Below are 14,376 nucleotides of genomic sequence, written 5' to 3' on the forward strand. Positions count from 1 at the left end.
TTTGTCATAGGAAAACAATCAGATGTTTCATCCTAATTTCTTCTTAGCTTTTAATTTGCCACTCAGTGTTGACAAAAATTGCAATGTTGAAAAAAGAAATCACAGTCTGCAGAGGTATGAGCAGCAACATCAAGGAACAATTCTCTAAATCTCTGAGGCCTTACTATTCTTCAAGGAAGCAGCAAATTTATTGCAAAATTTGTCTTGACTTGTGCATGAAGTTGTGGCAGAGTCTGTACCTTTGTGGTTGTTGCAACAATTTTTAATTTTGGATTAGGCAGCTAACTTTCACAGTAACACTGCATTCTTTTGATGGGTTAGTCAATTTAACTAATTGATTGGTTAAACTCACCTAAATCATCATCTTCTTTGTCATGCATGGATTGAATTTGCGGTGATATATGAGAAGTGCCCACACCTGGAGGTGTCACTGATGCATGTTGTGGTAGGGGCTGGTCAACTGGGTGTGGTGTTGATGGTGTCAATGGTGTTGGGAATGAAAATAATCTCTCTCTGTCCTTCTCATCTTTTATCTTTTGTGCCTCTTTGACTGTCATAATAGTAAGATTACACAAACTTATGTTTTATAATTCAACTTTATAGTGGTGTTTTACAAAACAGATTCCTCTATATAATGCACAGATGTTTACACAAATTAAAATCACTCAATGCAAAGCATAACAAATAACTCATCTTCAACGTTTACACAAACGGTGACAAGTTTTTCATTTTTTCTATGATTTCTGATGAACACACAAGATACTGATTTCAGATCTCAGATCAATTCTTTCATGAAATCTGTCACATCATTTCACAACCTTTTAAGGTTCCAAGACAAGAAATTGACCTCTTTAATCTAACAATTCTCCGGTGGTTAATAAGTTCAGAACCCCCGTAAATCATACATTTTCTGAAAGCATTGATATAGGGGAAGATTTTGGTAACCATAGTGTCACCATTGTTTACATAACTATCACATGACAGGTAATTTGTATAACCTTTCGAAAATCGGTTTTCCCTGTGTTTTGTCTCAATACTTCAAAATATCTGACTCAAACTTGCTGGAATGTAAGCTGTTACAATGCTTTTCCAAAGTATGTCTCAGATTTTTTATATCTTGCTTAGTTGTTATTTGAGCACAATTTTACAGAAATCAACTAAGGTTAAATTCACCGTTCTGGATATTTTTCTGGCATAAAAATTGTTTCAGAAGGTTTAAAAAAATTCTGAGACACACTTTGAAAGATCCTAAGGACAGCTTGCACTCACACAAATTTCAGCCACATATCTCAAAGCATTGAAACAAAACATACCAAATACTGATTTTTGAAAGGTTATGCAAATTACCTGTCATGTGATAGTTATGTAAATAATGGTGACACTATTGTAACCAAAATGTTCCCCTATATTTAGGCTTTCCGAAAATATATAATTTACGGGGGGTTCTGAGCTTATTAACCACTAAAGAATTGTTAGCTTAAAAAGGTCAATTTCTTGTCTTGGAACCTTAAGCACAGTGGTACCATACTGGTGACAAAACAACACTTGGGAGTCAAAGAATATGTTCAAAGCTTTGTCTGTTTTCAGCTTACATGCATTTTTTAAATACAAGCAATATTTAAAGTAGCTCTGAAAACCCCTTTCTGGTGATGAAATTTCTCCTCCAGTATCATAAATGATAACAGGGGTAAACAGAATTTGGATGGATTAATACATTGTGTAATTCTGCAGCAGTTCTTTTGTCTTGTTGACAAACAATGATTACTTTGCTGATACTTCATTGCTTCATCATATCAAGAAATTAAGCTTAAGATAAAAATGCTTTTTCACATGCATGTACACACTGATCAATTCAAATGGGGCAAGAGCACACATGCTTAAATCTTATGTTCACAAAAAATCTTATGGAAACAACACACTGAAAAATAATAGAAAGTAATAACAAAACTGTTGCTATATTTGATACAAAAAGGAAAATTATTCTACGTTAGCACTTGCAGACACAGCAAACTTTCAAACACTTACTCTACGTTAATTAGATGAAATCAAAATGAAACTTAGAGATGGGAGGTAGTCACAGGTGAGAAATCTCATCTCAAGTAGCAAATAAGGAGAGGTTTTTACCAGTGGATTGGAGGAAACATGGAAAGGTGTTTACCGATGGAATGGAGGAAATATGGAAAAGTGTTTACCAGTGAAATGGAGGAAATATGGAGAGGTAAAGAGACCGTGGAAGGAGGAAGCTTGAACATGGTTCTGTAAATGAACTAAATTTGGTGATGAAGTATGTATATGTAAATGTGGCGAGTACCTCCTTGGCTTGATTTCATTCTTGTTTGATATTGTTGTGTTCATTTTCATGACCACGTCAACAGTTAGTATCTACCCAATTATCATCAATTAACATGATAGAAGGACATACACATCATCAAATGAGTCACTGCATGTAACTCATGTTGCAAAAATTTGTTTTGGAGATTTTGGATATCAACCAAGAAAACTATAAACATAGGGCCAAAGTCCCTGAAGCTACTATAGACATGGATACAAAATTAAGTATTTCCTGACTGTATGAAATTATCTCACTAAGGTCATCCTAGGGACCTGTAAACCAAATATTAAAGCTGTCTGACCAGCGGTTTGGAAAAAACAAACGACCCAACAGTCGACAGAGCTCTGCTGTGTTACTTTATGTAGGGAATAACTTTTTGTGACACATGTATTGATGAAGAAGGTGGACATCTTTGAAAGCTCATTTCATTTCAAATGGCAAAATTAGCTGCAAAAATACAAAATTGAAGATTTCAACATAATTTCAATATATTACATTAAGATAAAGCCTAGGAACCTCTATACCAAATACCAAAGCTATCAGATGAGTAACTTTTGAGAAGGAAATATTTTGACCAAAAATGGCAAAAATTGACCCAAAAATACACAAATTGAAGAGTACATCAAATTTCAATAAATCACACTAAGACAACCCCTAGAAACCTGTATACCAAATATCAAAGGCATCAGACCTGTTACATTTTGGGCTAAATACAGCAGACCAGTAGTTTTTGAGAAACACATTTTTTGACCAAAATCAGCAAAAATTGCACCAAAAATACAAAATTGCAGATTTCATCATATATTCAATATGTCATATTTAGTTCATCTGTGGGAACCTGTATACCAAATATCAAAGCTGTCAGACGAGCGGTTTTGATGAAATAAAGTTTAGACCAAAAATGACAAAAAAATTCCTTAAAAATACAGATTGCATATTTCATCACAATTTGAACAAATCTAAGTTGGGTTATCACTAGGGACCTGTATACCAAATAACAAAGCTGTCTTCAGTGAAGTGTAGCTATTCTGTCATTATTTCAGTGAAGTGTAGCTATTCTGTCATTATTTCAGTGAAGTGTAGCTATTCTGTCATTATTTCAGTTAAGTGTAGCTATTGTCATTATTTCAGTGAAGTGTAGCTATTCTGTCATTATTTCAGTGAAGTGTAGCTATTCTGTCATTATTTCAGTGAAGTGTAGCTTTGTCATTATTTTAGTGGAGTGTAGCTATTGTCATTATTTCAGTGAAGTGTAGCTATTGTCATTATTTCAGTGAAGTGTAGCTATTCTGTCATTATTTCAGTGAAGTGTAGCTATTCTGTCATTATTTCAGTGAAGTGTAGCTATTCTGTCATTATTTCAGTGAAGTGTAGCTTTGTCATTATTTTAGTGGAGTGTAGCTATTGTCATTATTTCAGTGAAGTGTAGCTATTGTCATTATTTCAGTGAAATGTAGCTATTGTCATTATTTCAGTGAAGTGCAGCTATTTTCATTATTTCAGTGAAGTGTAGCTATTGTCATTATTTCAGTGAAGTGTAGCTATTCTGTCATTATTTCAGTTAAGTGTAGCTATTGTCATTATTTCAGTGAAGTGTAGCTATTCTGTCATTATTTCACTTAAGTGTAGCTATTGTGTCATTTTTTCAGTGTGGAGTAGCTATTCTGTCATTATTACACTAAAGTGTACCATTTTGATTTGAATTTATTGGATTATTCTACTTTGTAATGTTTGCCGGTGTCAGTGGACGAACAAACACACTTTCATTTTGAGGATGAAGTCAAATGGTTAGTCAAACATGAAACCTTGATAGACAATCTATCTTACTGTACTCCTCTGAAACATAGTCTCAATCGTTAAAAAATGTATGGAGAAACTGTGATAAACATTGCAGCCATTTTGATTTTCCCATTGTTTGCATGGATATGATTTGAAGATGATTCTAATAGCTGGATCCAGACAAAAGGATTGAGTTTGAAGAATGTATAACAGATGAAGATGAATATCATGTCTTTGTGACAATATGGTGATCAAGTGTTTGAATAAAAAGAGAAGACATAAATAATGGTAGTGGTGTGAAAACATACAGGAACGATGGAAATATGAATGAAAACACATGGAAGAAAGTTACAAAGCCACCTAACCATGAGAGATGATAAGTGATACTTCACAGAACAATTTTTACCTCACAAAGACTGAGTAACCTTATACCCGAAATGTTAGATAATCAAAACAACTTGAATAGGAGATATTGAAAAATAAATCTACAATAAAAAAAGATGAGTTTGAAATCAAGTTCTGCCTGTAAGGTAACAAAGAGGGACTAGTGTATGGAGCTTAGTAAACATAATAAAATACATGAATAAACCGGCCAAGATTTCAATCTTAGCAATAAATAGCAAGTCAGGTGTCTATTAAGTCCATATTTCAGAAAGACATATTTCAACAATGATGTAAATGAAATGTGCTTATTTGCTATATTAAAAACCTTCAGGGGCAAGGAAATATAATCGTGTCCCTTTGAATTCTTAACTCCTAAAAAGACCTAAGATATCATGAGATTCACCCCCTTAATTATAACTGATGTGACACATCTGATGAGTTACTGAACAGATAAATTGCTGAGATGGGGACAACACTGATGAAATGACAACGGTCTGGAAAAACATCAAACAGAGAATAGTTCATAATTTGAAATGAATTGAGATGAGATGATAACTACCTGTGTTACCGTAAGGTGGTGGGCTATACATACTAGCTTTGGGATTATTTTCACTTATCCTGCGGGGAATAATTTGTCGGATACGACTCCCTTTATCTTTCTTCTTCTTGCCTTTACAATGTTCCTGTACTTTCTCCACACAGAGTGTCTTGTGGACATTGTATTCACAACCTGACAGGGAATAACATAAAATGTAAAACAGGAATCAAAACGCTTCAATAATTCTAACAATTACAATTGACAATTATATTTGGCGAGGCCTTATAAACATATATTTTTAAAAAAATCAACCCTAAGATAAGAAAAAAGAAATTTAATTACAGCAGCTGTCTTCAGTAAATATGCAAATTAATGTTGATTATTCAAGTCTTGCAAACAAAACTCTTTTCAGTTCTTGTTGACGGTAACTACTCCCATTCGCTATATTCACCATATTTCAATTAACTCTAAACAACAGTCTTTGAAAATTGTTCATGAGTACAGGAAATTGATATATGACATCACCTCAAGCTACGAAAACAATAACACTTACTTTGACACTGGTATCCTTGGTTACCAATGCCCCATACCAATTCACCACAATAATTGCAGTAGGGCAGAGTCTGATAGTGAAACAAGATAAAATGGTGACCTTTGACCTGGATCGCCTGGAAAAGGAAATGAAATCATTACTTTAAACATTTCCACAACCATAAAAAAGATATGTAACTATTTGTCCATTTTGAAAAATTATACTTTCATTGTTCACCAAAACTTAATCTTTCATTGAATCTTCTGAGCTAGACAATGTTTGCAAATAAGATACATATAGTTAATTTTAGGACCATTTAATTTTTGCAATGACAGGATTATGCACTTGACAATCAAGGTCTAAATGTAGCTCATCTGAAAAGAACCTTTTTGTATACATGAAAGAATCAAAGTAGTAATGTTTGAGCAGTCTTTCTTCTGTAAACTATATCTTACTTACTAGCAGTCTTTCTTCGGTAAACTGTATCTTACTTACTAGCAGTCTTTCTTCGGTAAACTGTATCTTACTTACTAGCAGTCTTTCTTCGGTAAACTGTATCTTACTTACTAGCAGTCTTTCTTTGGTAAACTATATCTTACTTACTAGCAGTCTTTCTTCTGTAAACTATATCTTACTTACTAGCAGTCTTTCTTCGGTAAACTATATCTTACTTACAAGCAGTCTTTCTTCGGTAAACTATATCTTACTTACTAGCAGTCTTTCTTCGGTAAACTATATCTTACTTACTAGCAGTCTTTCTTCGGTAAACTATATCTTACTTACTAGCAGTCTTTCTTCTGTAAACTATATCTTACTTACTAGCAGTCTTTCTTCTGTAAACTATATCTTACTTACTAGCAGTCTTTCTTCTGTAAACTATATCTTACTTACTAGCAGTCTTTCTTCTGTAAACTATATCTTACTTACTAGCAGTCTTTCTTCTGTAAACTATATCTTACTTACTAGCAGTCTTTCTTCTGTAAACTATATCTTACTTACTAGCAGTCTTTCTTCTGTAAACTATATCTTACTTACTAGCAGTCTTTCTTCTGTAAACTATATCTTACTTACTAGCAGTCTTTCTTCGGTAAACTATATCTTACTTACTAGCAGTCTTTCTTCGGTAAACTATATCTTACTTACTAGCAGTCTTTCTTCTGTAAACTATATCTTACTTACTAGCAGTCTTTCTTCTGTAAACTATATCTTACTTACTAGCAGTCTTTCTTCTGTAAACTATATCTTGCTTACTAGCAATCTTTCTTCAGTAAACTATATCTTACTTACTAGCAGTCTTTCTTCTGTAAACTATATCTTACTTACTAGCAGTCTTTCTTCTGTAAACTATATCTTACTTACTAGCAGTCTTTCTTCTGTAAACTATATCTTACTTACTAGCAGTCTTTCTTCTGTAAACTATCTATATCTTACTTAGATTCTTTTGGTTACATAAACTTTTGAAGTTGTAAATTAACATTGTTGTCAAATGTCAGTTACTGTATACACTATTTTATACCCAACACATGCCTTTAAAATATACACATCAGTGTTGGTGCTTTTCTGTACCTTTTTATTCTTGAGTTTAAACTTTTGCTTATCTTTGGCAGTGAAACTGGGAAGCCTTTCCAATGGACTGTTGCCTTGAACTTTAACACCACTCTGCTTCATAAATGTGGTAAGTGATGATGCTAATGCCAGGTTCTTGTTGTCAATCTCTGCTTCAACACTGCCATCAAAGAAGAATGAAGCAAGAAATAAAACCGCTCAGTCTGGTAAATGTACAGTGCTCACATATGAAAAGTGTTCCCAATAAACAAGCCATCATCAGTGACATTCTCTGTTTTATACTCATTAGCACCAGTATTGTTTTTGATACTGTGAAGACTATGTGAAATAATCGCAATCATACCAATCCATAATCGAATAACACTAGGTCAAAATTTGTAAGACAATAGTTGTAAACATAGACACAAAACAGCACAGAACAGACAGTAAATAGACGGTACAAACAAAGTCAAATTCATGAAAGAAAGATATATGGACCTCTGGCCAAAAGACCAAGAAGTGATGTCAGGAGTTTCGAAAATAGTAAGCGCATCCTGCCCCACATGTGGCACCCGCCATATATCAATCTGTAAGTCAGATAGGAAGTGGTGACAGCACATGGCATTTTACAGGGAGAGTAAGAAGTCTAAGGCCACTTATATGGCGAAATGACTAGCAAAACAGCCAGTCATTTGATGAAATTGTAAACAGTTTGGTGATTAACTTCGCTGATAGCATGGGTACTGTAAAACTGGAAATTGGGCTCCCCTGTTGCTACCAAGGGTTGTAAATGAGAGTTCACGATTGGCACCTTGTGTTCAAGATTGAGATAATATTACCATGCATAACACCAGTCAATATACAACTGTCAAGACTGAAGACAACTTATTTGTCATATCTACAAAATAACCAAGGGAAAAAACTAGTGTTCTTGTAACTTACAGACTATTGTCTGTAGACCAAAATTATTTTTCTTCTATATAGTTTTCGCCTTATCACGGCATCTCTTTAGGTTATAAACCGTGCAGCTGATTTCATTTCCCCAAAACACACTGTCTGCATGGAATACATGTTTGTATGACACTAACAGCAGTGATCCCATAAAAGAAGGATTGCTTCAATAAACTAATTATTGAGTACAGGGTTTAATGTATGGAAGTGGTATCTTGTATTTTACATCACAACAGGAGACTCCGAAGTCTAGTTTTACAGTACCCATGCTATCAATGAAGTAAATCACCAAACTTTTTATAACTTAATCAAATGACTGGCTGTTTTGCTAGTCATTTCGCCATATGAGTGGCCTTAGACTTCTTACTCTCCCTGTAAATGTCCTTGACGACATCCTATTGCCATATCCTATTCAAATTTATCAAAAGTGTTAGGTGCACTATAGCTAAAAGTTGCAGTATTACAAATTACCCATAAAAGCAAGTGAACTACATAAAATAAAGCAGATGAGCTTCGATTTACAGATTAAGCCAATATTACATCAATAACCTTTTCTTCCAAATCTGTGCCAATCTTGCTGTATATTATTATTATATGAAATATGAATGTCAAAAGTGGAAATGCCTTTTACTAGAAAAATCAACTTTATAAAACTTCTTTTCTCAAGTGTTGTCAAATCACATCAAGGTACATTCACAAATGACACTTTCTGGCAAAATGTAGCGGCTTGCAAGGTTGGTAGATCGTCATTCCTTACAGTGACTTAAGGAGTCTGAAACCAGGGCTAGATTGTCATTATTTATGAATGATAGAATTACTTACCCTGTCATTCTGTCTAAATGAGGCATCAATGTTGACTCTACGATTTGTGCTTCTTTACTTTTATCTAAATAATCTTCAAGAAGCATTTCTCCATAGAAATTACCAAGTCCCATTGACCTTTTACTCCTGTAATCAGCCAAAAGTTCTCGACTTTCCTCTGCAGCTATTTTACGAGGTTGCATAAACACATTCCTCATGAGTTCTATGTTGTCATTCTTACTTGAAATTGTATCATCTACATGAAAAAAGTTACATTTTATCGTTATTCAACCTTTTGAGATAAAACTTTCTCAGTAACGGTAACATTTAACAAGACACAGACCAAACCTGTAATTTTGTCGAATAAATGAATTGAAGTCAAAATAATGCATCAAGTGTGTGACTGCCATGTGCCCTCAAATGAACTTATGTTTCTGGAAAATTTGCATCAATATGAAGAATAATGGAAATTTACATGCATCAGCCCTATATCTTTACATGTCCATTAAATAATTTACTGGCATCACAGGTAATTTATTTATGTTGTGTGCATCTTATTGGCTTTAGAGGGATACTGCTGGTAAGTATTGATTATGGTCATAGCTAATAAGCTATACGTCTTAGCATCTTGTCTTTCTGTTAAGTTTAAATGAAATTTGTCCTAGCACATCAGAGTTATGACTCAAGTATGACTGAAATATAAGCACTAGATATGAACTTCAAATGCTCCCATTTTTCAATATATCTTGCACTTGTCTGTAAATTGATACTTTTCTCTGACATTATTACCATCCGTCCAAATGCTCTGACATGAGCATGGCTATGGACATAAAAAATCAAACAAAATGACTGCATGGCAACAATTTTGGACTGTTTTGCGACACAAACTCGCAAACATGTGTATGTCACTGTGTAATGTCCTTGTATCATCTTTTCATCCGTAACCTGCCAGGCCCATAACATCCATGTTCTACCAGGCCCATAACATCCATTACCTGCCAGGCCCATAACATCTATGTTCTACCAGGTCCATAACATCCATGTTCTACCAGGCCCATAACAGCCATTACCTGCCAGGCCCTCTATGTTCTACCAGGCCCATAACATCCATGTTCTACCAGGCCCATAACATCCAAGTTCTACCAGGCCCATAACATCCATTTCCTGCCAGGCCCATAACATCCATGTTCTACCAGGCCCATAACAGCCATTACCTGCCAGGCCCATAATATCCATGCTCTGCCAGGTTTGTATGGGAGGTATTGAGACAAAGCCTATATACGTATTTCCACGTTCACTTGGCATGGTGTATTACAGTTGGTTATGTCAGTGTTATGTAGGTCATTTCCCCCACACTCATCATGACCTGAGTTCAATTAGTCTAGAACATTCTCAAGGTCACTGCCCTTGATGACCTCACAACCTTGAATTCAATTAGTCATGTTTGGAATGTTCTGGAAAGTTGATTAGTTGTGTAAGGGAGATAATTTTAGAACAGTAATTAGCATGTCAATAAAAGTTCTAGATTGTTCTTATATGCCTTTATAAAAGGGACGTGCACAGCTTCCAGTCAGACTTTTGGGATCGTGTCTCTTGTGTGTTACTAAACTCCAGCAGTAGTCATTCTCAAGACTTTTCAAGACCTTCACTGTCAACGCTGGATTTATACTGTGGACTTTGTGCAGCTGCAAGCCTGCAAGGACTGTTCATTCATTCAACTGACTGTTACAACTCTGAGACTGGAGCTTTGCCGTCCCAGCTGAGATAAGTAGTCTGTACACTTTTAAAGCTTGTACTCTATCCCTGACTTAGCAATTAGTTTTATTTTCGTAATAAATTTTGTTTAAACGTTAACTGCTGAGTTCACCCTTTTGTTCGTTTTCTCTGCACGTAACAAATTGGGGGCTCGTCCGGGAGACGAATATTTTGAGCCGTTTGAAAACATTTTGACAGCCTTTTCAAACTACTGTATACTGTGAACTCAGCGAAATTCAATCATGGCGGAATTCAAGCCAGACGAATTTATGGATGACCTTGATCAGGACACATTTAATTCCCTCAGAAAAGACAACCTCATAACACTGGCCAATTTCCTTAAAGTAGATGTCAAAAGATCTATGCGCAAGCGAGAAATTCAGTTCAAGATTGCAAAACATTTAGTTAATTCTGGCCATTTTGAGGAGTCTGCCTTAAAAGATTATGAGCCTGAGTCTTCCTTCGAACTCAAAAAATTAGAATTAGAAATACAGGCAGATTTGGAGCTTAAGAAATTGGAATTAGAAAAAAAAAGAATTGCAAATGGAAGAAAGACAGAAAGAAAAGAAAGGCAGGAAAGATTAGAAATGGAAGAAAGACAGAAAGAGAGGGAATTGGAAATGAAAGAAAAAGAATTGCAAATGGAAGAAAGACAAAGGGAGAAAGAAAGAGAGGAAAAAGAAAAGGAAAGAGAATTAGCAGAACATCGACTGCAGTTAGAAATGAAACGTTTAGAGCTTGGAAAGTCAGGAAAATTCTTCCCTTCAGACAATTTTGACATCACTAAGCATTTCAGGTTAGTTCCCCCTTTCCAAGAAAAGGATGTTGATAAATATTTCCTTCATTTTGAGAAAATTGCTCAGAGTCTGAATTGGCCTAAGGAGTCCTGGTCTATGCTTTTGCAGAGTGCTTTGGTGGGTAAAGCCAGAGAAATTTACATTCAGTTGTCAGTAGAGCAGGCTTCAGATTATGATTCTGTGAAGGAATTAATTCTCAAGGGTATGAGTTGGTGCCTGAAGCTTACCGTCAGAAATTTAGGGATTGTGAGAAGGTGAAAGATCAAACTTACGTTGAATTTGCTCGAACAAAAGAACAACTGTTTGACCGTTGGTGCTCTTCTGAAAAGGTCAGTCAGAATTATGACAAATTACGACAACTTGTTTTGATTGAGGAATTTAAAAGGTGCATCCGGAGTGACATCAAGACGTTTATCCATGAACAAAAGGCAGATACATTGGAGGTTGCTGCACGTTTGGCCGATGATTATTCATTGACCCACAAATCTTCATTTCTCAGCAAACCATCCCAGTCCTTTTTCTACAGAAACAATGCAGGTAAATTTAACTCCAGCCTTTTCATCCAAGAATTTTTCAAAGGAGAGTAGGAAATCAAATGACAACAGTTCACAAAATTCAGTAACACTCCCACATCATCAGATCCCAAGTCTCAATCTCCTTCTGAAAACAGTTCGGTACACTTTCTTGTAATTATTGTAAGAAAGACGGCCATTTAATGTCAGAGTGTTTCAAATTGAAAAGAAAACGTGAAGGTCAAAGTGGTCAAAGTGGATCTAAGCCCACCGGCTTTATTTCTTCATCAACTCAATTAGAGTCTAATAATGTGTGCAACACATTTTCTGAGGTTAAACCCCTCTTATCCCCAATTAATGAGGTCAAGGTCAATTCTTCTCAAGATAGCATTATGGGTATTTTCGAACCATTTATTCATGATGGTTTTATATCACTTTCTAGTGATTTCTCTTCCGCTACCCCTGTCAAAATTTTAAGAGATACCGGGGCTTCCCAGTCTCTTTTGTTGGCAGATACCCTGCCGTTTTCTGAAAAGTCATTTTCAGGTTCTAAAGTTCTTATTAAGGGGGTAGATTGTAATGACTACATTCCTGTTCCTCTCCATAATGTCTATTTGTCTTCGGACTTTGTTTCTGGACCTGTGACTTTAGGTATTAGGCCTTTTTTGCCTTTTGAAGGGATTCACCTTCTTCTCGGAAACGACCTTGCTGGGGACAAGGTCATTACTAATCCACTTGTGACTGATAATCCTAGTTTAGATCAAAATCCAGAGCCAATAGAGGAAGACATTCCCGGCCTTTTCCCATCATGTGCCATTACTCGAGCCATGTCAAAGAAAACTTCCGAGAATCAAAATACTCTCAAAAATAATGTCACAGATGTTGACTTAAATGACACCTTTCTCAGTCAGGTGTTTGACACGGATCATTCCGTTATCCCTCGTGGATTTGAAACTTCCAGTAAAACTTCTGCTGACCAAAGTCAGACATTTTCTAGATCAAATCTCATTGCAGAACAACACAAAGACCCAGATATTTTGTGTTTGTTTGACAGGGTAGATGATGAAGGTAAAACTTCAGATAGCTCTGTTTCCTATTATACAAAATCTGGTATTCTCATGCGTAAATGGAGACCTCCAGATGTCTTGGTTGATGACGATTGGGCTATAAAACATCAAATTGTGGTTCCAAAGCCCTATCGTGCTGAAATATTGCGCCTGGCCCATGAAACGCCCTGGGCTGGTCATTTGGGAGTAAGGAAAACTTATCATAAAATTCTCAGTCACTTTTATTGGCCTAATCTCAGGCAGGATGTAACACATTTCTGTAAAACTTGTCACACATGTCAGATGGTAGGAAAGCCAAATCAGACCATTCCAAAGGCCCCTTTACAGCCAATTCCTGCATTTCAAGAACCATTTAGTAGGATTCTAATAGACTGTGTTGGGCCCCTACCAAAAACAAGATCAGGAAATGAGTACATGCTGACAATTATGTGTACATCAACCCGGTTCCCAGAAGCCATACCACTGAGAAACATAAAGACAAAGACTATAGTGAGAGCTTTAGTCAAATTTTTCACTTTATTTGGCCTCCCTAAATGTGTCCAGTCCGATCAAGGCTCCAACTTTATGTCTGGAATTTTTCAACAGTAATGGATCAGCTAGGCATTAAACAGTATAGGTCATCCGCCTATCATCCAGAAAGTCAGGGTGCTCTTGAGCGATTTCATCAAACTTTGAAAAACATGATTAGGACCTACTGTTTTGACACAGAGAAGCAGTGGGATGAAGGAATTCATTTTCTGCTCTTTGCTGTTAGAGAGTCAATTCAGGAGTCTCTTGGTTTTAGCCCATTTGAGCTTGTATTTGGACATACAGTCCGTGGCCCACTTAAGTCGTTAAAGAGAAATTCCTATCAGACGATGATGATTGTCTGAATATTTTGCAATATGTGTCAGATTTCGTACAAAACTCTCTAAAGCATGTGAATTAGCCAGAGATAATCTTGAGTCATCTCAGCAGTCAATGAAAACCAATATGATAAAAGCACCTCAAAACGGAAGTTTGAACCAGGTCAAAAGTTCTTGGTCTACTTCCGATTCCTGGCAAACCACTCCATGCTCGTTACTTTGGGCCATACCTAATTGATAAGAAATTGAGTGATTTAAATTACATCATAATAACACCTGACAGGCGAAAACAAAAACAGCTATGTCACATAAATATGCTTAAGCCATATTTGGATAGGGATAATCCTACTATAACTCAGCCTGTCAGTACGTCAGTTCTGGCCATTATGAAGATAGTGATACTGAAACTGACTTGAGTGAAAATACTCTAAACTCAAAGCTGGGCTCGGTCAAGCTTCAGAACTCAGAAATCCTGGAGAAGCTGGAGTCTACAAAGTTGGCACACCTCCAGCCAGAACAACAACAACAGGTGAAAGAA

At 35.8% G+C, this 14,376-nt stretch overlaps 1 protein-coding gene across 43 annotated transcripts in view; it reads right to left on the reverse strand.

The window, feature by feature from the left end:
• Positions 1-14,376, reverse strand: part of LOC139125550 (rho guanine nucleotide exchange factor 11-like) — a 244,373-nt gene that overhangs the window by 58,845 nt on the left and 171,152 nt on the right. For 32 of the 43 annotated variants that reach the window (XM_070691626.1, XM_070691622.1, XM_070691638.1 and 29 more), the window contains 5 exons: positions 8,884-9,118; positions 7,132-7,291; positions 5,587-5,701; positions 5,055-5,225; positions 353-550 (listed from right to left, as the gene is read on the reverse strand). In XM_070691626.1, coding sequence (XP_070547727.1) covers positions 353-550; positions 5,055-5,225; positions 5,587-5,701; positions 7,132-7,291; positions 8,884-9,118 — 879 coding nt within the window. The remainder of the gene's footprint in view (positions 1-352; positions 551-5,054; positions 5,226-5,586; positions 5,702-7,131; positions 7,292-8,883; positions 9,119-14,376) is intronic. The other 11 variants (XM_070691640.1, XM_070691639.1, XM_070691633.1 and 8 more) reach the window with 1 other exon arrangement.

Source organism: Ptychodera flava (genome assembly GCF_041260155.1).
Source record: "Ptychodera flava strain L36383 chromosome 3 unlocalized genomic scaffold, AS_Pfla_20210202 Scaffold_25__1_contigs__length_14229661_pilon, whole genome shotgun sequence".
NCBI lineage: Eukaryota > Metazoa > Hemichordata > Enteropneusta > Ptychoderidae > Ptychodera > Ptychodera flava.